The 25191-nt window shown below is 39.9% G+C and overlaps 4 protein-coding genes across 5 annotated transcripts; 1 reads left to right on the forward strand and 3 right to left on the reverse strand.

Moving 5' to 3' along the window:
* Positions 1-907: 907 nt before the first annotated feature.
* Positions 908-4710, reverse strand: RB195_004201 (uncharacterized protein; the record flags this gene model as incomplete). The annotated part of the gene is made up of 10 exons (XM_064180526.1): positions 908-1000; positions 1923-2021; positions 2728-2829; positions 3502-3574; positions 3653-3801; positions 3852-3914; positions 4003-4078; positions 4150-4229; positions 4378-4486; positions 4622-4710. 10 exons carry the CDS (start codon positions 4708-4710, stop codon positions 908-910), a joined length of 933 nt encoding a protein of 310 aa, XP_064033214.1.
* A 2959-nt stretch (positions 4711-7669) lies between these two features.
* On the reverse strand, positions 7670-9044 carry RB195_004202 (uncharacterized protein; the record flags this gene model as incomplete). Its single annotated transcript, XM_013452890.2, has 3 exons — positions 7670-7822; positions 8238-8447; positions 8979-9044. 3 exons carry the CDS (start codon positions 9042-9044, stop codon positions 7670-7672), a joined length of 429 nt encoding a protein of 142 aa, XP_013308344.2.
* A 1274-nt stretch (positions 9045-10318) lies between these two features.
* On the forward strand, positions 10319-15164 carry RB195_004203 (uncharacterized protein; the record flags this gene model as incomplete). Its single annotated transcript, XM_064180555.1, has 6 exons — positions 10319-10405; positions 12701-12780; positions 13312-13411; positions 13501-13719; positions 14446-14528; positions 15047-15164. The coding sequence occupies 6 exons, from the start codon at positions 10319-10321 to the stop codon at positions 15162-15164; spliced, it is 687 nt and encodes a 228-aa protein (XP_064033215.1).
* Positions 15165-17824: 2660 nt separating this feature from the next.
* RB195_004204 (uncharacterized protein) lies at positions 17825-23597 on the reverse strand (the record flags this gene model as incomplete). 2 transcript variants are annotated; one of them, XM_064180570.1, is made up of 16 exons in its annotated part: positions 17825-17947; positions 18560-18733; positions 18791-18860; positions 18917-19044; positions 19109-19237; positions 20176-20304; positions 20362-20473; positions 20540-20643; positions 20695-20829; positions 20883-21021; positions 21082-21203; positions 22556-22653; positions 22717-22851; positions 22923-23090; positions 23164-23259; positions 23413-23524. In XM_064180570.1, the coding sequence occupies 16 exons, from the start codon at positions 23522-23524 to the stop codon at positions 17825-17827; spliced, it is 1974 nt and encodes a 657-aa protein (XP_064033216.1). The 2 variants fall into 2 exon arrangements, with proteins under 2 accessions (XP_064033216.1, XP_064033217.1); XM_064180571.1 differs by lacking the exons at positions 17825-17947; positions 22556-22653; positions 22717-22851; positions 23413-23524 and adding an exon at positions 23543-23597 and having other exon boundaries at positions 18536-18733; positions 22945-23090.
* Positions 23598-25191: the final 1594 nt, after the last annotated feature.

Here is a 25191-nt window from a genome sequence, read left to right on the forward strand (position 1 = left end):
GAAAGAGAAGACTGAGTACCTGAGTTAGTATGCGTAAGTGATTCAAAGGTGTTGTTAAGCTAAATAAGCGCCGGTGTGTAATTATATGGAATAAAAAAATGAAAATAAAAGAGGAATTTCCTTTTCCTTGAAATTGACAGAGATATTTCGAACCTTAAAGGTTTCCCCATTGTTAACATCGAGAGCTGCGCTCAACCGGGAACAAAGCAGATTTGAAGATAGTAGAATGGTTTAATTCCTTGTATTCTGCCTACTACAGTAGGAACTGCAAATAACACGACATGCTAAAATGAATCCGGACTCGATAAATTAGTACCAGAGTTGTCTGGGAGGATTGAAAAAAAAAACACTGACTTGATTCTCGGATGTCATTTCTATAGGCCAACTCGCGTTCCAAAACCTCAGTGATTACGAATTGCAGTAAAACGCGTTGGCGCATTCCAACTGGATTGATACGCCAGTGACTGACTTTTAATTGCGATTCGTGAACGGCCGTCTTCGGAGCAAACGAAACTAGCGTGTTTTCACTCACGTATCGTGTATGGAGCGCAAATATTATATTACTACTATCACTTATTACTACCGAATCATTAGTAGTTATAGTAATAATCATGACTCATTTATGGCTGCTCTGTTCTCCCTTCTAACTTTACATTTTTATTGTGAAACACTAGTACCTGAATCATTTCATGTTGCACATTTACAAACTTTACTTTTACAGTTATCGTTTGTGATCTGCAAACGAAGTAAAGAGCTGGAGCGGGCGACAGATCACTGTTTACTCAGTTATATTTTACAAGAGTGTGATATGTCCTAAAATAGATATCGAGTAAGTGAGGATCATTGCTGAGAAGAGCGTACAAAATGAATAGCGATAAAAAGAGATTTCCTACGAAGTATGCTTCACTTATGAAGGTTTGTCCCTCAGGTTCCTTTTGGAAGCCTTGAGAGTAGATTCTCGCTTCCTAAGGTGATGTTGTATCCATTCATGCGCCATGACCTAAAAAAACATGATCTTATCTTAGTAAAGGCACATGAACAGCTTTGCAATTCAATTTCCCTGAAAACCCAGTGAAAGGGAGAGAGAGAAGAAGAGAGAGATTACAAGAAAAACAGATCACATAAGATCATCAACTTTCTTCACTTAATACTCTGTGGTGTTTGAAGTATTGGCTCTACTTTCGTGAGCAGTCATACGTAAGCGCAAAAGCGGTTTCCTCGGTAGTTTTAGCAGATCACTAGTTATCAGTTGTTTTCACCAAATCTATAGACGGGTCAATAGACGTTATTTACTATTTATTTATCACGATTTATTTATAGACGGGTCAAGACGATGCTCGGTGCAGTTGCGTAAGCGGCTACGCTCGAAGCGGCATGGTGGAGAAAGCGGTTAGAATCGAAGGTGGATTTTCGCGAACTGCAGCGAAGAGTGATGAGGGCGAGGGTCTCCCTCGATTCTAACCGCTGCGCTCCACCGCACCCCTTCGAGCGTTTTGTTTTCATCCAGAGTGCATCCAAAGGTGAATTCTGATGCTTACGCGGACCCTACTATAGAAAGAGGTTGTATGGAATGTTGTAAGGAATCACAACATATGAATATAAGTAAAAGTTGTTAAACTCAGTACCTATTCCTGACAATACAATTAGTTGTTTTGTCGAAATTTGAGTGCGATCTCTAGATTCAAAAATTTTAGTTCAAGAAACTTTAACTGAATCGATATCGCAATAGCAAATACGGTTAATTAATTAGACGAGTAGACAGTAATTCTGAAATGTGGGTTTACCAGCCGCAGTTGGTAAAGAACAAGTTAAAGGCTTTTGAATAGATTAGAAGATTGGAACCATCACATATCCTCAAGTTTTTCTACTTAGATTTGAAGAGGGCAATCGAGTTCAGAACAACTTCTAATACCGAAACGAACCTCTTTCAAAGACAGTCTGTCTTGCGGTTTACGTTGCAGCAGTTTGTTGATGAGATCACGAGCGCCACTAGAAACGTAATGCGGGAACTTGTAGCGGACCTGAAGCAAGGATAAACAGTTACTTCATAAAACTGTAACCCAAACCAACTCGCAATAGTACGGCACAATTCACAAATAATCTAAGAGTTGCTTGTCAGTTTTAGGATGTCGAAGCTTCATGGCGAGAATTGCGTGGAGTCGTGATGTGTAGTCTATGGGTGTACGTAAAAAGAGTAACTAATCGGGATTTCTTAACTAATACCTCAAACTGTCCTCCTGTTAAGATCAGACCCACTGTTTATCAAGTTTTGTATATTCATACTGGTCAACGCTTGGTTGCATTTCTCTGGTTCTATTGGGAACAAAGACGTTTTAGATGTTTTGAGCGTTTACGGGAGCATGTTTTGAAAGCGCTTTCATTTCGTGAAAATGAGTCCTGTACAATTGCACAAAATTGCATCCCCTTCACCTGTTTATAACTTCGTCTTCTTTCGAAACCTTCTTTTTCTCTTCAACTATGCAGTACAGCCGATTGTACCATGTGATTTCAGTTCAACTGTTAGTGTGGCCAGTGTTATGGTGGAGGGTTTGAACAGTTGTAATCCTCGTACCCACACTTGAAAGACTTTTTCCACATGCAGAATTGGAATATAGTACTGTTCAATGTTAAATTGAACTTTACTATATTCCAATTCTTTCATTAAACTGAAGTAATATTGCAAGACTTTTACTATCAGAAATAAATAAAGTAGGATTAGCACCGTACGTTACGAATAGCCGAATATGTGCTCGTGGAATCATCATGTTCGAATGGAGGCGTACCGACTAGGAATTCATAACAGAGGACACCGAGAGACCATATGTCTACCTGAAAAAAAAGAGAAAAACTTCGACAACAACGAATTGCTGTATAGATTGCTTGTTGACAGAAAAGATCGATGCCACAGTATCTGTTCCCTACGGAACCATGAAACGTAAAGTATGGTGGATTTCCACCCACGCATACATATAGTTGGCGTCGAACGTGTCGTGTCGGCGCCACGCGTTACGTCTTCGGTAGCGCCGCGCTTGTCGATGAGACTTCCAGTGGAGCCATCGACAGGTTCAATATCACCGAGGATGTAATAATGATGACACAACACGTTGGATGCTGTTGCAGATTAAATTGAACAATTATTAAGTACGCAAAGAAAGAAAAAACAGAAACACGTCAGCTTTACCGACTGAAATTGTTTGTAATGTCCCTAGAACACCCTTCTTCTTTCGGAGTGAAGTAGAAATGGAAAGAAAGGGAAAGAAGGAAACATTTATTTCTTGAGTGAAATCTATTTCATGTAATGTACAAACAAAGGTTTCCTTAATCTGCATAACTACTTCCTTTTGTAACAACGCTCTTTGTGAGAACAAGCCAGATATTACTTAACGTCAAAACAGTTGATTACTTAAACTGAAGCAGTCGCTGTGAATCCTTTATCCTTTAAAAAATTAAATTCCTCAGTAAAATCTGCATTTCGACGTCTGAAGACTGAAGTGAACTTACGTGTTCTCTATGCTCTTCTCCTACAACCATTTCTGGGGGAAGGTAATCCAAAGTGCCGCACATCGTCTGACGCCTAAAAAGAGGAAGCATAAGGAGAAAACATTTCCTTGGAAAGGAATGCAGGAAACCAGTAAAAAAACAACTGACATACTTTTTAGATGGTGCATGCACACTCCATCCAAAATCAGCAATTTTTAGTTGTCCATCTTCTCCGATAAGTAAGTTTTCCGGTTTTATATCCCTGTGGATTACATTCTTCTGATGACAATAGTTCAAAGCATCAGCCATTTGAAACATAAACTAAAATCTTTGCTGGTATTCATTCCTGAGAACCAAAAATAAGAAATTACCACAGCTGTTGTTGTCTCATCAAAACGTTCTCTCTTCTTCAGATATTTATACATTTCACCACCCTGAATAAAAAAAAAACCTCTAGAAATATCGATTGAATAAAGTATAATCCACTCAAAACCTAAAATGTAATCCAGAAATTATTCGAACCTGTGCGAACTCCAACACCAAATAAATCCTTTTCTCGTCCCAAAAGTACGTGTACATCCTCAATATGTTAGGGTGTCTAAAGTAGCAAATGCAGGCAAACGAAAGATTTTTTTTTTAAATTCTGAATATTTGCTGGATGAAAGGTACCTCAGATGCCCTTGTATTTCTATTTCTCTTCTGAGCTGATGTTCAACATTGCTTTTCATCAACTGGCTTTTGAATAGGACCTGGAAAAATGTTTTAAAAAAGCATACAACGAATCACACTACTATCACTAGAACTTCTTGAACTGAATTTAAAAAGGTTAAAAGGAGAAAACCTAAATGTATGAATGAACAAAGAAAGGAGTAAAATCGCAGACTAAAATGAACTCACCTTTAAGGCTACGATGAATCCATTTTCTTTCACACGAGCCAGGTAAACTGAGCCAAATTTACCTTTGCCCAATGGACGACCAATCTCGAAGTCCTCCAGTGCAAATTTTCTATAGGTACAAAACACGATAGGATACTATACTAAATTGATATAGTAAATTGATAATTAATAAATTGAAATGAAAAATGAATTAATAAATTACTAAACTGTATAATAAACTCGTAAGCAAAAACAATTAACTTGCCCTCCTCTCCTCGGAGAATAAGTTGATCGATCTTGTCTATTGAACTTCTTATCATGATCATTTGGCGACAAGTTCTCCTTCAAATCCATTCTGCACTTCCGACTAAAATACTCCCGAATATAACAAAATTTCTGAACAAGAAGTTAGCCAAGCTAGGCAAAATACAGTCAGCGTAAAACGTGTTGTAACATGGAGACGCGATGCGACCTCAGTTTGCACTGAAGTCCTCTTTACAGTGGTCAAAAAAGTCCCAGGATCTCCTTTCTTCCTACTTTTTTTGTTATTTCTCATTATTTTTCCGTATAAAAGTAGATGAATGGGTTTTCATTGACTTAGTAACGTTCTTTCCCATTAGTTTTACCGATTGCTTTGCTTCTAGGGCTCCTGTATGATCTACGTTCGTACGGATTTATTCCTCTGGCCAACTTTTTGTGTAAATGCAAAAGATTTCCATCTTTTGTAATTGTTACTTAAAACAAAAAAAACCTTTTGCATCAATTCAGAACAGTTTTCCTGATTCCAGACAACCTTCTCAACGATTTCAGTTTGCAGCTACTGGATTTTTGCCCATTTTTATGTAGCTGTGCATAGTCAGCCTTGTCCTAGGCCGGATTTTGGGATTCCACTATGAAGCAGATTATAAGAAACTCAATGCATATGCAGCCAATGCAGACTGACACAGGAAAATGAAGCAGAAATCGAATCCTTTCAGACTGAGATCTTAGAAGCATCGCAGGGGCAAAAGGAAAAATAAGAATAAAAAATAAGGCTTATGGAAAAGAACTTTGCTAAGACTACGTAAGCCCATTCATGCACTATTACACAGAAAAAAGCGGGGAAAACTGGAAGAAGAAACTGAAAGAAAAAGTGGGAGAACACAAAGGAAAAAGAAAGGATCATAATCACTCTACAACACCAGATAGTGATGCATTTTGTCGTCAAAAATCTACGTTTCCAAGAAAATCAGCTGGGATAATTAAAAAAAAAAAAAGAAATTGACTGAGTAACTGAGTATATGTAGACCACAGCAAATCACATGAAACCAAATTCTGAGCATTGGCGCCTCCAGAATCATTATTGCAGCGCGATATTACTACCGAGGTGCGGAATAGAGAAGATTGTATTGTTGGCATATTTCGACAAATTAGATGTTTTCCTAGTCATACTGAGCGACTTCGTACCTGCAAGTTTTGTTAGATTTATTTGTTGTTGTTGTTGTTGTTGCTTGCTTGCTTTTATTTGCATGTTTACTGCTAGTATTTACCATGTATATGTGCAACTACACATATGGGAACTCAGGATTTTAAGAACTAGAACAGAAATGGCTAAGATTCGAAAGAAAGCTTAAAGATAAATAGTCAGGCCAGGGTTCTAATCCTAGAAAGAGCACAGCTTTTAGATTGGGAAAGGAATTGTTTTTTTTAAAATGATGTTTATCATTGAAACTATCCTTTTTCATACTTGTTGGCCAAGTAAATAGTACATATATTTTCTTTTCCAGAACAGAATCGAAAAGAAAGTTGCGCTGATAATTGCAGTAGTCACTGCACTTTGGTCAGAACCTCGCACCTTTCACGCTGCGTCTCACTGGCGATCCCGACAAATTTATTCTGTACCTGTACGTTGGGACACTTCTGCTTAATTCTCGAAACCTGCACTGTTAAATTCATGTTTGCATACAAGCCGCATTGTTTGATGTAGGTGCACACACACAATTATCAACTCTACTTCGAGCGTTTTGATTTGCACCATCTTCAGAGATGTTTTAATGGTAATATTATATTATATATTATTCCATTCATCATAAATCGGGCTCGTAAAGTTTAGAGAAAATCTTATGGTGACTTTCCTCGTTACATATTCTTAAACTATGTCGAACGAGGAAAAAACTAGGAGATCTGTATCCCACGAGAACGGTTTCACGTTAGAAAAGGCGCGGATGATTCCATCCAATTTCCAAGAGATACGAAAGTAATAAAGTAAGTTGGGTCAAAACGACATGAAGCACGTACAGTTGCGTAAGCGGCTGCGCTCGAAGCGGCGTTGTGGAGCGTAGCGGTTCGTGGATTGTGCAAGGATCCTCGCTACAGCCACACATCTCTGGAGTTCGCCATGGTCCCACCTCGATTCCAACCGTTGTCTCCACCGCACCGCTTACGCGACTCTCCGTGCTTCACGTCGTTTTGAGCCGACTATAAACTCTCAGTTCAAATAAGATAGTTTCGTTTTTGGTGTGAAAGAGCGACAGAAACGAGACTACAACCTTTTTCTCTCTTCCAACTTCCTTATCTGCTATCCGTTTACTAGTCTTTGTTATTGTTCCTTAAAAGTTATAGCAACCGTTCGATGGTTGCTATCTACGGGAAAATCAACTGTGTCCAATCGTTAGGTGGAGCAGTGTTCAATATGGTAATTAAAAACCCCACAAATGTGACAATAAAAAAACCACAGCAGATACTTTCCCGTGTAGTACACATGCGGAATTAAGAAAAAGAAGAAGAAACTACAGAAGACCACGAAGAACGAAAATTCAAGAAGAAAAATTAGGACGTTAAGGGCATGATTGCCCATGTTATCGCATGCGTACACGACAAATGTGTTACACTGTTGTTGGATATGACCTGAAATTAAGAATCCTAACAACACTGAACACTCGTTTTTTTCTAGCAAATACCCATCGAACGTGTTTCGAAGGTTCGAAGCGAGCAGGGACTGAAGGTCCGGCAACGAAGCACCGAAGGCCTGGAATTGCGTCAGGGACCCAAATAGACTGGTTATAAATGAACTATAATCTAGTATCCGCACCATTTTCGAAGATTCAGCGCTGAGGAAGAATTTCTCTTAGTTTGAAGGTCAGTAGCTTGTGTAATCAGCTCAGTGAAAATATCACTAAACTCCCTACAATTCCCATAAGAAATCTAATCAGATGCGGTTTTTTCTTCTGAAATCATGGGCTAGAAGCATTATAAGAAATATTAAGGAAATTAGAAAATAACGTTCAAAGCAGTACGATAAACATTTTTACCATGCAAGAAACCGACAACGATATTACATTAAATAATACTTGATAGAATATACACTGATGAAAGAACTAAGTATGAACAACGTGACTAAGATTAGAGATCTGATGTAGTGCAGTATTCTTTGATTTGTATCTAGTGATAAACGGGTTCCAGTAGTAATTGCAACTCCTATCGCAATCTGAAACCGAACGATGAAGTAGGAAATTGGAAGGGAAAATAAACGTGTATATAGCATAAAACAAGTTCATGGATACAATGGTGGATAATCCTGAATTCAACGGCAGCATGAGAATTTTGTCTAGAAGTTTGAAACAGATATGAAAGTAACAGCTGCAGTAATAAACGGTTCGTAAGAGGGCGCAGCCTACTTTAAAAAGAAGTGCATGGAATAAAGTAGGAGTTGTTTTGGATGAAAAGTTCTTTATGAAACTCTTTATAAAACTTTATACCTTTGGAATTCTTTTATCTTTTCAAATAACTATTTGGTAGGAAAATAAAAATAAAAATTTACGCGTTTACAGAGAGGTGTGCAAGGTTACGTACAGTTGTGTAATTTCCTATTTATTTCTGCTGGAAGTGAGAAGAAGACTCACCGGCAACAAATTCTTGGCCTCGCTCAACTCCAAACCTGGACTTCCTTCTAGTCCATGAAATGTCCATGTGAGAAACAACATCAGAAGACCTCCACCGATGACAGCGACTGATGACAAACCTCGCCAAAGAGATAGAGATGGTGAGGGGAATATGCAGAGGATTCCGGCCAATCCGTACGCAGGAACGTACATCCACCAGTTAATATCATGCTGAAAGCACATGTGAAATTGAAAATGTGCTGCCAAACATTTCTTTGGCGGCAGCAACGTTATACCACCCAAAAGAGGCGCGGCATTTAGAACGAAGAACCAAAAGAGAACCCTGTAGTTGCTTCCAAACATGGAGAAATTAAAAACAAGTGCTACGTAGCCCTGCTTCCTCGTCAATACAGCCTTCACAGGATAGACTTATTTTTGCGTGACGTTCAGCCCTCCCTTTCTCAGTCAAATGCATTGGAGTCGTCTGTACTTTACACCTCTCACTTCTTCCACGTTTGCTTGAATCCAATCTCAGCCTATCCCAAGTTTCATAATAAATAATATATAATATATTAATAATACATAATACAGAAGCGATTACTACGCGCAACATGATGGCGTGATTCCGCAAGTACACAAAACATCCTAAATTGTCGGTTCAACCGCAAACATCCACACAATTCTGCACTTACGCTACGGCACCATCAATATTCTTTGTAGCACCAGTAGGAAGTTAGAAAAAGAAAACTATCGTCCACATACTTGATACTGGTACACAGCATGAGCTAGTAGGGCCACTGAGAACACTGGAACGATAGCAGTTGCCATTCGTAGAGATCTGAAATCCACGGAAACGTAAATGTAGTGGTATTAATCATATGAAAAAGCATAAAATACGATGAGGTACAGTTGGATTTTGTTTGATGAATACGTATTGAGTATACTAAAGGTACTGAATAGATATTAAAGATTTTGAAAGCATTTCAATTTTTATGAACATATTCGATGCCATTCAATAGAAACATTCAATAGAAACAAACGCAAAACAACAAAGATGCGCGATTTGCTGCGGATGCACTGTTTTTGCTTAAGTAAACAAAAGCAAAGGTGAATGATGCAAACCCAGAAAAGTATTATCAGCAAATGGTAATGAAAAGAACGGGAATATCCGCAAAGGAGTAGAATCTTCACCTCAACCGCACGACAGGATCATAATGGAGCCTTTTACATAATAAACTCATGTAGATTTATGCGTTAGTGAATTATAATACGTACAACTGGGTGAATCCTATACACCTTCCATTATTGTTGAGCAAGGGAAAGAGAGAGTGTGTCAAAAAGAGAAAGACTGCGACACGCTAATCGCACCCACCCGGCTGAACATAATTGGCGCTGACTATAAATATTAAAGTCAACACGATCTAATACCTGGTGCAGCTGCGTAAGTGGCGCGGTGAACCCAGTTGTTACAATCGAGGTGGTACTCTCGTTTGCTACAATCGAACTGCAAACATAAAAGAGGTCCCACCTTGATCGCAGCCGCCATCTCCAACGCGCTATTTCGAACGGAGCCGTGTACGGAACAGCGTTAGCGTTCAGATTTTTTGGCCGGGACATATCCAGCAGAAGTTACAAGATGTCCTTTTTTAACTTTTGTTTTCTACCAGAAGTTAGAAAAAAAAACATAAGATTGGCGGTCTGAACTGTCTAGAGCAACGCATTAAGTATTATGTATTACTTGAGAACTGTTAGAATTATACTATAGAGGGATGTCAAAGTGCCATTACGAGAACAAAAACCGAGAAAGAAAAAAATGGTCCAATCGCGATGAGTCGGCGGCAGAAAAAGACCGCCAAGCACAGATCAACGGTCAAGAAGGTTTTGCTATGTTTTTGGCGGGATTGGAAGAAAATCATTCGCTGTGAGCTCCTCCCATTGGCCCAAAAGTGGCCACAATTGGCCAATAGGAAAGGAGTTGTGTTCCATCAAGAAAACACCATAGTGTCAGAACGCCACATCTTTAACGAAAAAACGACGCGTCAGAGGTTCGGAGAGCTTGGATGGGTGGGGTGGTTCTACCGCACCCACTGTATAGTTCAGACATGACGACGATTATCACGCTTTTCAAGAATTTGCAAAATTTTCTTGATGGTACAAAACTGGTCTCAAGAGAGGCTTGTGAAAATGAGGTGGGTAAAGTTTTTTTGCCAATAAGGACGAGAGGAGTTTCTTAAGTGCGGAATTATGAAACTCCCATCAAAATGGACAAAAGTTATCGAACAAAACGGCGCTGATTTGATCAAAATCGGTTACTTCTAACAATGCCAATTTCATCGTCAAAATAAAGCAAAAAAAAAAAAAAAACGCTCAGAACTTTCTACCTGACCTAATTTGGATTGTTGTTTTTCGTAGTGAATTTTTAGCTCATTGTCTAGATTTAGCTCAATAATTTCTTCGGATTGATTTTGACATGGAGCCTCTCGTCTTCGTAAAAAAAAAAACTCAGTTTCGAATTAATTAAATAGTAATTCGAATAATTCAGTTCAGTCGCCGAAAGTCGACAGTAAACGAAGCGTTTGGAAGGGAAAAAGTGGAGCAAAGTATAAGTTCTGCGTCCGAACTTCCTTATTCGACATAACAGTAACGCCTTTTGTTTAAACTTTTTGAAAGAGTACAAACGCTATGAAACGTACGGCCATAATCAGTCCGGAAATCGCACATAGAATACAAATATGTATTAGACGAAAGAACAAAGAGGAATTGAAAAACATTTTCTCATTCGATTAACGACATCATTCGGATTCGTCATTACTACACAAAAACAAGTCCGAAATTTCAACGAAATGAAAGGGCAACGAAATCACACAAACGGACAGGAAATAATTGGACTTTGTGGAATTTCAAAGCTACAGCAACATATTTGAATCACATTGCAGTAAAGAAATAGTAAATATGAACTTGTGGGGAAGAAACATCCACAACGTTCACCTTCAACTAATAACCCAGGATCGTTATCTAATCGATGAAATGTTGTGGTCTTCATTGCTTACAGGACGCGTACATAGAATAGCTAATAAACAAACCTGTTCTTTGAAACATTTTCCGGCCAAGAAACTAAATAAGTACTAAATAAGTATATATTAATAGGAGAATCCCAAAACAACTCTAAACTTCTCGTAATTTCAATCAAAATCGGAAAGAAGGAAGTGAATACGCAGAGGTGTGACCTTGCGCTGTTATTGATTCGTTTAGGTGCCTATTTTCTGCTGAAGACACCTTTGATAATAATAATTCCAATGTGACAGGGAAAACAAAAGGTAATCAATAAGGTTTTCCTTGACATATATCACGGATGCGCTGAATTACGTAGAAAAAAAAACAGCAGAAAATCCCGGATTCATCACTCAGTAACACAACAAGGTGGCGGAAAATCGTTGTTCGTTGATTGGTGTCGGCCTTTTATATCCAGTCCTCTTTGACGGAAACGACAGTTAATTAGGGATTCAACAAAGAGAACGATGTTGTACCAGTGAGACCCGTGTGCAACAACCTAATTATCCTCGTCACGACCGGAGCAGATCCCATTCCTGCGCAGAAATTCTGGATAAACTTTATGTCTGAGATGAATCCATGATGCGCAACATCAACAGAACGCCAGAATTTTGATACGCAAGTATATATTATCTAGTGAATATCTCTGTTAATTTCCCCCAAACTATTTTTTTTACATTCATCAGGTAAGACGCGGTATAGAAGTGGACACAGGACAAGATAACCAGACTTGTGGTGCAATTGCGTAGGTTATTGCGTTCAGAGTGGAGCGGTTGGATCTTCGCTTAGCGGCGCAGTCCGATTCAATTTAACTAGGGTCTCACCGCAGTGGTAACCGCCTGAGGGGCTCCACAAATCAGATCGTTTCTAGCTGATAGTATGGTCCCACCTTATGCTCGTATTTATGGTACTGTGAACCTCTGCGATGCGTCGACCCCCCTATCATATGTGTGCTGTTGCATGGGTTCCCGACTTTTCAAAATCTTACCTGTACGTACTCTTCGGGATTTCATCCCCGGAACCACTATGGTATTGAATTTCCCAGTTCTCTAATGTACACTAATGTGCTAAATGTCCCTTCTCCACTTCTGTGAAAACCTCAGAAATAAAAATTGAAATACGACTAACTCTGTAAAGCATACTAAGATATAGTCGAGTTTAAACAACATGAAGCACAGTGCGATTGCTGCGCTCGAAGCAGCCTGGTGGAAAAAACGATTGGTATCGAGGTGGGACCATGGCTAACTGCAGCGAAGGATGATGCTAACAAGGGTCTCTCATCGATCCTAACCGGCACGCCCCGCCGCTGGAGCTTCGAGCCGCGTACGCAATTGCACCGAGTTTCATGTTGTTTCGTCCCGACTATATCATAGCCGTCAGCCCGAGGAGGAGAACTAGGTTCTTTTCAAAAAACTGATTTACTTGAGTTTTAGCCCCGAATTAGTACAGACCCTTTAATAAGAGCTAATGTGTCGGCGTTATCGTTCTCGTCGGAGCCCAAAAAATCAGAACTGTAAGTGATTTATCCTCTCAAGCGACTCATCATTCTACAGACTCAAGGACAACGCTTATTTCGTTTGCTAAATCTGGCAGCGAAATTCGTGTTATCCGAAGTTTGGTGAGGAAAACATTCTCACGCAAACTTCAACGTTCACCTCTCTGTTGTTGCATCGAAAATATTTGTGCCGTCATTTGTTATGTTGTCAAACATAGCCCAGTCAGAAATTTTTGCAATTTTCCCGTCGTATCCCACTATGCGGCCGACGGAACTACAGTAGATTTCTTTGCGGGGATCTCCATTTTCTCCTGCGCTTGTTTTGGAAACTAACGCTGCACCGATACGATTCTAGTCAATATTGAGCCGTCGGATATTGTGCTTCCTTGTGCGTAACTTCTGTTCCTTAAGGTAAAACGTTTCGACTGGACTGCACGCCATTTTTATCTCATTTTATTCATGAGCCGTGTGCCTTGGGTTCTACTGATCCAGGATTTTGTCGGGATCATTTTCTAATGGTTCTATGCAGTTATACTCACATTTTTGTAGAATTCCTGTTTCGTTGCTCAACTCTCGCCTGGTCAACTCCATACGATGTTCCATTTCATTCAATAAACACTTGTTAGCATGGAATATGGACTTCTTTGAGGTATAAATAGGTCTATGGCTTACCAGAAGAACTTTTGTTCTGATTTTTTTCTTGCGATGAACTGTGTACCATCCCACTCACCCATACAGGAACAACAAACTCCAGGATGGGATCTTCGGATGATTTTGATCTTGACCACAGTAGAGCACTGTAGAGCGCACACACGTAGCGCACCAATACTTGCGGTCATTGTCGGCGTTGTAACCATGCGGTGGGATCTTTTGTGCTACGTACGAGACGCTTTTTCCGATTGGATGTTATGTGTGGATTATTTGGAGGAGAACAATAAATCAATGCCCTTTAGTCAGGTAAGCGGCCATAATTAATTAGTGGAAAGTTACATTCTTATAGTTAGTCATCATTCCCATCATAAAAAACTATAAAGAAAATGATGATTAAGTACAACACACTCAAAGTACGGGTGATAAATTTACTATATCCGTGGTGGCTTGCATTGTGCCTGCAGTGAAACTACAGTAGACATCTGCGTGCTGGGATCAGAGCAAAGTTCAGTCGTTTTGCTGTTTTGCTGGAAGCATGCTAGGTATGCTGTGATGACAGGTTCACAGTTACTTCTGAACGGTTTAACTGCGTCACTTTATACGTAACTGCTTACGCGAAGTTACACAATAAATCAAGCTGTTTCGAAATGACTGTACGTTCGCTAAATCTGTCAACAGTGCAGGATAGTCATTGAAGGATTCAACTACACAACTTCATTTAACTTTGATTGAACTAATAGGTTGTGAGGGTGTAAATCTGAAAGGTAATGGAATGGTGATAGAAGAAACCATGGTGGTGTGAGAAAAAGGGGAAAGTATTTATTGATTGGTTTTTGCACTGATGCGTAGAAGGTTATTTTCTTTCGTTTGCGCAATTAATATGTATTATTAGTATGTTGGAGCAGTGGACCTTGAGAGATGGTTGGTATGCAAGTTTTAGTAAGAGAAAAGAACCAAAGTGCCCTTTCAAGAGACCAGAAAAATAAGAACAAATCTATTGGGCAGCCGTCTTCATAGAATGCCATCTATTAGGATATCGTATGGATTATGTGTCTGCAATTCGCGAGAATGGACTACAGCGGAACGGCCACATCGTCTTCACAGGCCAAATATCAGTAAAGTTTTTTTTCTCATAATAATTCGATTTTCTTTTTATTTTCTTTCTGAATCTACACTCCATGCAAACGTATACTTTCTTTTTGTTGTGGAAGTTTTTTTTTTATCACAACAATGTTGTTCTAACTAGAGTTACGCTGTAAAGTGCGGAGAGCGTCGTGATAGATGAGTGAAGGATGAAGGATTGTGAGAAACTTTTGCCTTGTGGTGAAAGGCAAGTCTGAGCAGTTCTAGACAAATTGGAGCAGATTAAGCTGTTCGAAAGGAGTATCATGCGTCACTACGGCTGCCCGCAGAGTTTTGCCACCGATATACGCACGCACTGCCAATTTGTGGTAATCGATTAGCGCTGCGGCGCTTCAGCGCTGACTCCATAGCCATCAATACAGGTGGTACGCGTATTATCAGTTTTTAATTTTATCAGCAGTTGCGGAACTCTGCGGGCGACGAGCCTGTAGCGAAGCGGCTGGTCACTTTTTGAGCTGGAGCTGGGCTGAGGGAACTTAACGTTTTGCAGGTATCTTACGGTGTCTACGGGGTTGTCGAATGGAGATACGCGAAAACGTGACACAGAAAATGATTGGAAATTTCTAAATGTCTCTGTTGTCCAGCAGTTGTCATCTGACAAGTTGTAATCATTCATTCTGTCACAAGTATCTCAGGGTTTCCCATACTTCGTTTTTGTTAGTGTATACATAATTTCTAGGAAATACTGTAGTTTTTGAGCACTAATTTCCTATGGTAGTCTTGTCCAAGATTTTGTCGCATGGTTCTGTAATAATCTTTGATGTTTTGTTCTTGAATTCTATTTTACACGCAGTTTAACAACGAATTAAACCAGTACTTTATACGAAAATCGATAGTCGAAGCTGTTTAGTGCGAAGTGCACTTTCGTTGGGCGGCCCCTTGCTCTGGTACGTGCCGCTGTTGTGTACGTTTCCCTAATTGCGAGGCCAAAATCGTCGCCATTCTTCAGATCGAACATTCTAGATGTACATAGTGCTGAGGATGTGACCAAGGAATGGTACAATATTTGACATGATATTTCTCTTTTCATTTAGAACAATGTCACCAAATCTATGATTACTTATTTCTGTCTAAAGTTATTTCAGCTGCATAGTCTTCGTTGTGCGAGGGATACGGTGCGGTGTTAGTTTGTGATCCAGTGATAAGGTGGAAGGACAATGATAGCAAAGAATTTCTCGGAAATATCAGGTTAGTTTGCACTTTCACTGCTCCAGTGGATGGTTTTCAGCGGTACTATTACGTTTTTATCTAGTGAGACTGTCTGAGGAGATTCTTTTTTTCCTCCAGTTTTTGTGCTCAGCTCAGACATCATTTCTGTTCTCTTGAATTAGCAGATTTTTGAGGTCTTTTAATCCAATCAACATCTTAAAGCCCAAATTCGAATGTGCTTAGAAAAATTCCACAGTTCACAGATGTAAATTCTGAATTTAGACTACTCAAACACCAAAACATTTAATAATTCATGTGTAATAGAGTCTTTCGATGTTACTGCATTGTATGCGAACGTCTCCAACGATTCCATGATTTATGCAGGCGGTTTTTGAGCTTTTAACTGAACACCAGAACTCAATCAACCTGTACAGCTTTTCCGTGGAACATTTGATGGTTGTTCTGGTGGAATGATTTCAGATGCACAGTTTTTAGATGGGATTTTAGACACCGGGGATGAAAGGCTTGGTTTGCATTAGGGGGGTTTGAACCAATGACCTTGTGGCTACAACGGACCCCTAACCGACTTCGTCACACCCGCTGCCTCCTTGAATCTTGGCGTTTCGTTTTGTTGAGCTGCTTAAGCTATAGCTGTAAGATTGATATTGATCTTTCTTGATAGCCAACGTTAGGCTACAGCTTAAACAAGTCTGGATAACTTATTAATTCTGTTATTTGGCTCATGGCCAACTTACCAAAATGGACTTGTGCAGAGGGTAGTGCTGTACTGCGTATGATTTATGTACACATACATTACATATTAACAAATAAACGTATAGAAACATTCTATTTGCGTAATACACGGCAAAAACTACTAAGACTAACCTCAGTAATGAGATCTCATATGCTCTGAAAATCATGGACGCTGAAAAATAGGAAGCTAAAATCTATCCATTCCTTTCTTATTGCAAGAGGGGTTTTGACGTCTCGATAAAGTTCCGTCAAGAACTTTGGCTTTTGAGACATCACTATGACACTAAGTCGAGAGTCTAGTACATGGATTCTCATAGTACATCAGACAATATATTTTGATTTATAAAGCATCATTACAAACTGCGCTTTCTACCATGTGGACTCAATAGACTCTTAAAATAGCAAGTGATAATAACAAATGGAACTAAGGAATATTAATAAATAATACAACACTAAAATTGTGTTGTTTTGTAGCTAAGCATTTCAAAATGAGATCATTCGCAAGAACAAGTTACAAGTGAAGAGAGATTGTATAAGATTTTCAAAGATTGCTTGTAAATGAGCTTCAACTATACCACGAACCGACACTACTGAAACCTTGCCGCTCGTGCCCAAGCCTCACTTTCCGTATTCAGAGCCTTATAGGCAACATATCACGAAACTGACGATGTTGGAGGGTCTGTGGGCAAATATAGAGTTTGGTGTATAGATTACGAGTGTGAGCGTGGTCCCGTTCAAGTTCCCCATACTCGTGCTGAAAAACACAGTGGAAAACCGCGTTTATCCCTACGTGGCACGTGAGAACGCGTCGCCTTTGTATACGCTCCGCATCCACGAGCGAGCAGTCGACAATCAATGAGGTTACGTCAACAGCCTATTCAAGTAAAAGCAGTGAATAAGCTGTTGAGGAAACCAGAGCGTGTACAAGAGTGACACGTTCTAACGCACCTCGCAGGAACTAAGCCGATTTTTCAGGATTTTTTCTTAGGATTGGGGGGAAATGTCCGTGAAATGAGTGAGCATACTCGTAATCTACAAACCGAACTCCACATTATCCTTCAGAGTCTCCAATATGGTGATATGTTGGCTTTAATGTTGGAAATTGTGGCAGGAGCTTCGGGGTTGTTTTCAGGAGTTCTTACAGATAGAGTAGTTCTCAGTTCTGTATATTACACTAATCATCCTAAACATGTAGAGTTCTTGCTAGTAGTGTTGCAACCGTTACTGCACGCGGTCTATTCGTGTTTCTAGGGGGATTTCTAAAATTACTACCGAAATAATGATATGGTTCCATATCCTATATGCATGCGCGTTTCTCGGGCTACATCACTATTGGCGGTGACAGTAAGCAACTTTCCTTTGCATATTACACTTGTGTTAATGTATGTATGGGATGGAGCAGCGAACTGTCAATGATCTGTGTAGGATCGGCACTCAGAGACGAAGCTGACGTCCGTCGTTGCTGTGGCGTTGTTGCCCATCGTAGGCGCTGCAAAAAAGAATTTTCGTTCATGTTTGCCGGTCGAATAAGTTGTTCGTAAATGAAATTATTATTTCTAACAAATCCATTGCTCCGGATTCCGATCCATCACGGCTGCAGCTGATTCAGGAGTTGGAATTAGTTTCCAAATACCACTACGAAAGCGCGAAACACCACAAGGAATCGAAGGCATATAGACGGACCACGTGAACCGTCAGTTTACTCGACGAGACAACTTTTCACAACTGACGGAATGAAATCGCGTGGAGTGGCTTATTTGTGATACTATTTCGAAAAGCAGCTCTTTACGCTCGTACAAGCGGCAAAATCCGCTTTATTAGGTTTTTGTTCCGCTTTATCGTTGTCACACTCCTTATCCACTACTGGAGAGGAACGAACATTCGAGAATTCGAAAGGTCGCAGCGCATGGATTTGTTCCAAGAGGATAATTTTAAAACAAGGATGTGATGAAGGCGACAATATACGCTATCACCAAACAGTTGCCAATTTGAAAGTGAATTATCTACATCAGAAACCAAAGAGTCTCTCTTTGCATTGGGTTTCTTCAATCCGGAAATCATCTTGTCAACGTAACTACTAAGTGTTCAGATACCGTCTCACCTCAGTAAACGTTCCTTTCGCGAAGGAGAGCATATATATGGCAAACAGTGGAACACTCAGCACGGACAGCAATCGTAAGAACCATCCCAGACCGACGGACCAGCCGGGAAAAGTGTATCCAGGTAACTGCAGCGGTGCTAACGATGCATGCCAAACGGTCATTACGAAGATGACCTGCAATTGCGGACCGAATGAATACTTTAACGCTAAGATATAGTGAGTATGGCTTACTGAGATGAAAATGGGACACATCATCCAACATATTCGCCAGTATAATCCTGGGTAGAAGCCAAGCATTGCCCTGGAAAGCACCGTAGTTTGCAAGTGGATATTCAGAACTGAAAAGTATCAACTCACTTGATATCATTGCTGAATCGATCGATACCATAAAACCAGCAAACTGCAACCATTTCGCATGTGACGATAAACAGGACCGACAACGAAACTCCATACTCGTCCAGAAATGGGATCACATACTGTCCCCCCTTAAGACAGGTAGTGTTTTGGGAGGATATGAAAAACAACGTAATCTGAAATGCTGCAACTTACATAACTAATCGCCGGAATGCTTCCAAAGTAATAGAGCACACAGACGACACCAACGAACCATTCCCTTTTTCTTGCCAATAGGCGAGATTCGTCACACAGACCAGTTATCAGCGCTTCGATTCCAGCGAACTAAAACTTGTATATTTCAATACTCTGGGATACAATGTTGAAATTGTAGATAGCCGTAGGTCGCTCGAAGAAGAAGAGATTATTTTTCTATCTTCTCCTTTTCATTATTGAGCGTTTGCTCATTCTCGACCATTACTTCCTTCTAATGGGCTTCCAAAGTCCTCACATGCGCACATTTGCATATTTTTAATGTACTTAGTTGGACTAGAAAGTAATTTATGGATAGGATTTCCAATATTCTGCCGAAAGATCGTGTAGATGTGTCGCCTTCCCATTCTTTTGAGATCTGCCCTGTTTCGACCCGCCACCCACGCTGCGTAACTTAATTTGCAGAGATGTGGTAGGTTTCTACCAAGCGATGAACTTGGTTTATCTTTCCTTTTGATATTAAGCTATTCTTGTCTATTAAGCTATCCTTGTCCGTTTTCGTAACTGCACCGTGCTTTATCTCATTTTGACCACTACTGTAACCATCTATTGCTCTGAGACGAATGAAATTAGGAAAAATGGGGCAGATCTGGCGATATAGTGAGAAAGTGCGGTGTAAAGCGAATTACGAAGTTTATGGACGACGTCGAGGGAACCATAGGATTACTGCGTACGGTTGCCATCGCAGCCCTTGACTACCTTCGCAGAGACTATGCTCGGCAAGCGTAAGACGCGGCTTCCATAGCGGATAAGACGCGAGCAGCGCTCCACTGATTGTGTAATCCAGCTCACAGATAGGGTATCTGTCAGGCTGGGCTTACTTCGCAAACAACCATTTAGGCCACATCGTATAATAAATGGATGGAGTGGTTTTGACCAAATTCCACCGAACAATCATCTTTAATTCGAACAAATGATCGGGAATCTCCGGGAGGACGCGCTGATTACTTGTCGGTAAAAGTTGCAACATGGCTTCTTGCGAAATAAGTAGGAAAGAAGGTGACACTTACCGTGCTATCAATGCCAAGTGTTATTAACATAATGAAAAATATGAACGACCATGCGCTGCTGTAGCTCATAGTGGCGAGAGCCTGTGGGTAGACGATGAAAATCAGAGATGCATCGTGGTCACCAACTACCTGAATATTATCCGTAAACGTCACTGTATGTTTTTTTTAGAAATGGTTACTGCTTACCTCGCTGACTTCCTTGTTTGTCAGTTCAGACATGTATCCAAGGGTTGAAAAGATTACAAAACCGGAGAAAAAGGACGTCATGCAGTTGATCGTTGATGTCACTACGGCATCTCTGTATAAGAAATGTGTTTGCGGATTTATCATGAACCGTAAACAATCTGTACGGGGAATTACCCACCTGTAGCAGTTATTGTTGAAGTCGTTGTAGCTGCTCAACGCTAGAAGAACACCGAACCCTGGTCCAAGTGAGAAGAAAATCTGCGTAGCTGCTGCTGACCACACCTAGAAAAGCTGTTCGCTACTGCCGTCAGACAAGGATTCAACAAAACCTACCTTAGGATCGCTTAGTTTTGAAAAGTCGGGCATAAGGTAGTAATAGATTCCTTTAGCAGCTCCAGGAAGAGTGACACCTCTTATAAGCAAGATAGTCAACACTATATAAGGTGCCGTCGCCGTTACCCACACCATCTAGATAATTGACTAATGCACTGTTGTAAAGAAACTGTTGACTATGTACTCACTTTTCCGGAGCTCCTTGGTCCTTTCCAAAGTGCAAAGTAGACAAGTAGAAAAACAAACGCTAAGCAAAGAGCCATCGACGGTTTAACACCACCAAGGTCCTCAAAACCAGCCGATTTCTGGATTTCTAATACTCGGTGGCTGGAATAAACCAGTGTAAGTTTCTTGAGGTTGCAACGTTATTTTAACGCATTTACTTACAAATAGAATTCTTCACTGGGTGTGGTAAGGCGTTCTCCACTTTTCCCAAGAGTAGCGTTTAATGTGTCCGTGCATAAAGGGGTATTCCATGAATTATTGCATGTCTTCCACGGCACTTCAAGCTGAAAGGGATGTCATGAGCTTCGATCTTTTTTGTTTTTTTTTACCTTTATTTTTAGGAGGTCACAAAATGTTAAGTATATTTTAAAAGACTTTATTTTTGAGTGATGCATTGGCTATTATAGCCACAAATTCTGTTAAAATTCACTAAGATTTCCTACATACATTGTTCAACAACTATTGTTAACAGTAACTCGGTATGCTTGAAACCATATTCCAGAAAAAAAAAACAAATAGCGATTTCTTTAAAACTCCAGCGGTTCCTCAACGGTCGTTATTATTTGCTTATATGTACCCTATGATGTCATGCTGCTACCACATCCTACCCGATCCCGATTTCTGTTCGTTTCCCACGCTATAGCAGAAAATTAGGTGCAGCAAGCGTAGATTTATTGAGATTTATTCCACCACCTACGCTGTTCTAGCAATCTCGCGATTTTCCCGCTTGGAAGTCATAAACCTGAAGTACAATTCTGAAATGAAGTCGAACGCGTAGGCGGATTGATCGACGCTGTGCATATCGCTATATCTTTGCTTTACAAGGATAAAGTCTCTGGCGTATCAATTCCACTTGGGATGCATCAACTCGTTTGACTACAATTCATAATCGTTGAGGTTTTTGAGCCGCGTATTGGCTAGGTAAATGTTTGGTTGGCACTGAGGTGGTTTCGAACTGCCGATAGGACCTCTTACCGACTGCGCTACTTTCGCCCTTAACTTCCCGGAAAACTTAGTTAGTAGCTTAGCGTTAACGTTACTGGAATTGAATTTTCCAGGAAATGATTGATAAACATATGATGGTGGATAATGGAAGCAATTGAACAAAAGCTTACAAACAAGTATGATGACAAAAGAAAAAATAATACACTAGGAATATGAAAAGATTATGTTGGTAGAATATGAAAAGAGGCTAAGAACAACAACTGTTCAGAATAGAGTTTGCTTGCTAATATTCGCTAATGATTATATCTATCATTCATTATTTATTATTAATTATTGGTAACTACATTGTTAATATTACATTTATTATTACATCGCAACACAAATAAATAGAAATAGGGAGTTGGATCCGAAGAATTTCGGAGAAGAAACTGGCCAGGAATTCATGTTGGTTGAGCTTTTGAAAAACAAAATTGAGACAAATTTTAAGAACTTCACATTCAGCTATGTGCTGCATGTGAAGTTCTTTGAAAAAAAGAAGCTCTCGCTAGAAGCTAAACGAGCTGAGAAAGAACTATCGCCTTCTGAGGTGAGAGGAGATCCCAAGTCCGTTTCTTGTTTTTTTTTTAAATCAAATATTGGAGGAAATAAGAAAAAGTTTTCTACGGTAGAATAAAAACAGAATCACACTTACCGCTATTGAGCTCACTACGAAGTACACAGCATGTGAAATGATTGCATTGTAGAAACAGGCGATAAACGTACAAATGAAGCAGATACCGTATCCGATACCTGGAGTCATTCACTGCTATATAATTACAGTTCCCCTTCACCGAGATAACATGTAAAGCGAACCTTTAAAAAGTGGGCACACCTTCCGCCATATACTTACACATCCTGATCGATGAAATTGGCCCAACGCCAATTCCATATAAAACATTGGTAAACCGCCGACCAATAGCATCACCAAGTAAGGGATAAGGAACGCTCCTGAGGTCAGAGAAGACGAAGAATAATGCAGAAAAATTGAACCAGTGTTGTTTACTGTAGTGTTTACGCACCTCCACCATGTTTATAGCATACTGATGGAAATCTCCAGATATTCCCTAGATCGACAGCGTAACCGATCACCGCCAACAGAAACTCCATCTTGGTGGCCCAGCGATCACGCGCCTGCGACGAACGACGTCGCAACGCGGACACTCGCGATTCTACTCGTGGTGATAGCCCTGAGAACATATTGAAATAACGATTTGGCTGGGTTTTTATGTGATTTGTGGTTCCGTTACTCATTTGTATTACCTCCCATGGGTTCTATGCTGTCTGACTCTCGTACGGCAAGTGTGGCAGGTTTCTCTGAAGAGGGTAGCGGTTGGTATTCTGCAGCTGTGCCCAGACCTGGAAATATGATTTTATCCGGGATATCAATGTATTTTTCATCATTTCCACCCTATAGACAAAAATTGGTCCCTTACAAAGTCATCCATCTATGTATTTCTTTCTGACCCCAAAATTAATCCCATTCACAGTGATCGATTTTCTTACACGTACCATCTACAGTAAGATTTTCGATACATGGCAACAGTTGCTGTGTGAATTTTGCTGTGTTACGGTAGCTGATGCCAAAACTTTGTGTTTGGTTTTGCAGCATAATGAGCATCATTTGAGCTAACGTCTATACCTCGAGAATGTTTTCGAGGTGGCGGAGTTTCGATGGTTGGCGGTGCGTCGCCCATCTCGAGTGCACGCACTTCACGTGATCGCCGAACTGAAAAAAGTTAGCTAAGAATGGTTAAAAACTGTTCCTACGAGTACATAAACGGAATTTTTTGGTTTATTTACTATTTCGTGTGCATACATGGAAAATGGGGTTTCGAAGGAATATTTTTCAAAGTTTCAAGTCTTCCAAAATCTGAGGATTCCATTCCACAGTGGTCGTGCAGGTAAAGTTTAAATACCCACTACAATGTTGGTATGGACTATACAATAGCTTCTGTGGACCACCCCATGATCAATTCAATGTTTTTATCCTTCCAAACAAGTCTGGTATGCACCAATTTATTGACCCCGGAGGAATGAAAGGCTTGGTTGACACTAGGGCGGTTTCGAACCCTCGACCGCATGGACACAACGGACCACTTCACTTACCGACTTCGTTATTCTCGACCTCTCTCCTCCCACTGCACAAACCTCTTTGAAAAGCACATTCCCTTCCCTTACGCCACGAAAAGGTGGACTTTTACTCAAGGTAGAAATTTAAATGACTCGAAGTGAACATTTCTCGGTGAACTGCTGTATTTTCAAATTTTTGTTTAAAAAAAAAGTCTCCAAGTATTACACAAGTATTGGTCCTGCTGTTATTTCTGCTCAAGGGTTTTTTTAAAACAGTTCTTTTGAGTGTTCGTTACCTGAGAAGGAGGTAATAAGGCTAGTGCAAATATTTGATCATTTTATAGTCATGCCACTTGCCTACCAGTGTTTCAGCGAGAAATGTTGAGATTTGGAAAAGTTGTAGCTTCACGATATCGCCAAACTTTAGCATGTTCTAATTTTTTCTCATTCCTTTAGCGTTGCGTAGGCGTTTTGAGGACACCAGTTTTTATGCTTACTGATTTCTAGTAAACTTATAGCCAAACTTTTATCGGTGATGTAAGTTACTTTGTTTTCGGAATGTCGGTTATTTTCTTCAATTTCACTTTATTCGAGAGTTCAATTTGAGAATTTGAGTCTAAGAGTTAAAAACCTCATAATCCTATCAAAGGACTGAGGGCACCAGCGATTGATGGCATGAATCCAAAAAGAATAGAATCCGAAAAAATCTAGATTATTCCTGTTTTTAGCTTTTGTCTTGAATTGAATCCTACATTTCTTCCTTTTATTTCTACTGTCTACGAGCTTCCTTACCATCTTTTTTTTTTTAAAATTAGCTTTGTTGTATTGTTGTTTTCGTTTTTTTAACGTATAGATTGTAGACCAGTTGTAAATCGTCATCGCCAGCTGCCTTAATATTGGCCGAATGCATCAAAACCTCGATCAGAGATAGATAACCGTGAAGCCGGGTCAGTTTTCCTCTTTTTTTTTTGGCTGATGTGAACTAAACTGACGGCTTCGCACTAATTTCAAATAATTTTGCATTCAAGTTATCTACAGGAACAGAAAACTACATGAAAGTTGTTAACGGATTAGGGGCTGCAAACTATAAAACTACTAAAAAAAAAACTACTAAACTATTATGTAACTTATGAACTCGTAGAAATTGGAAAAGTTGTAAATTTCCAAGGAAACTTTAGAGCAAATTTATGGATATAATAAGGAGAACTTGTTTTTTTT

This window comes from Necator americanus, chromosome I (assembly GCF_031761385.1).
Source record: "Necator americanus strain Aroian chromosome I, whole genome shotgun sequence".
Classification (NCBI taxonomy): Eukaryota; Metazoa; Nematoda; class Chromadorea; order Rhabditida; family Ancylostomatidae; genus Necator; species Necator americanus.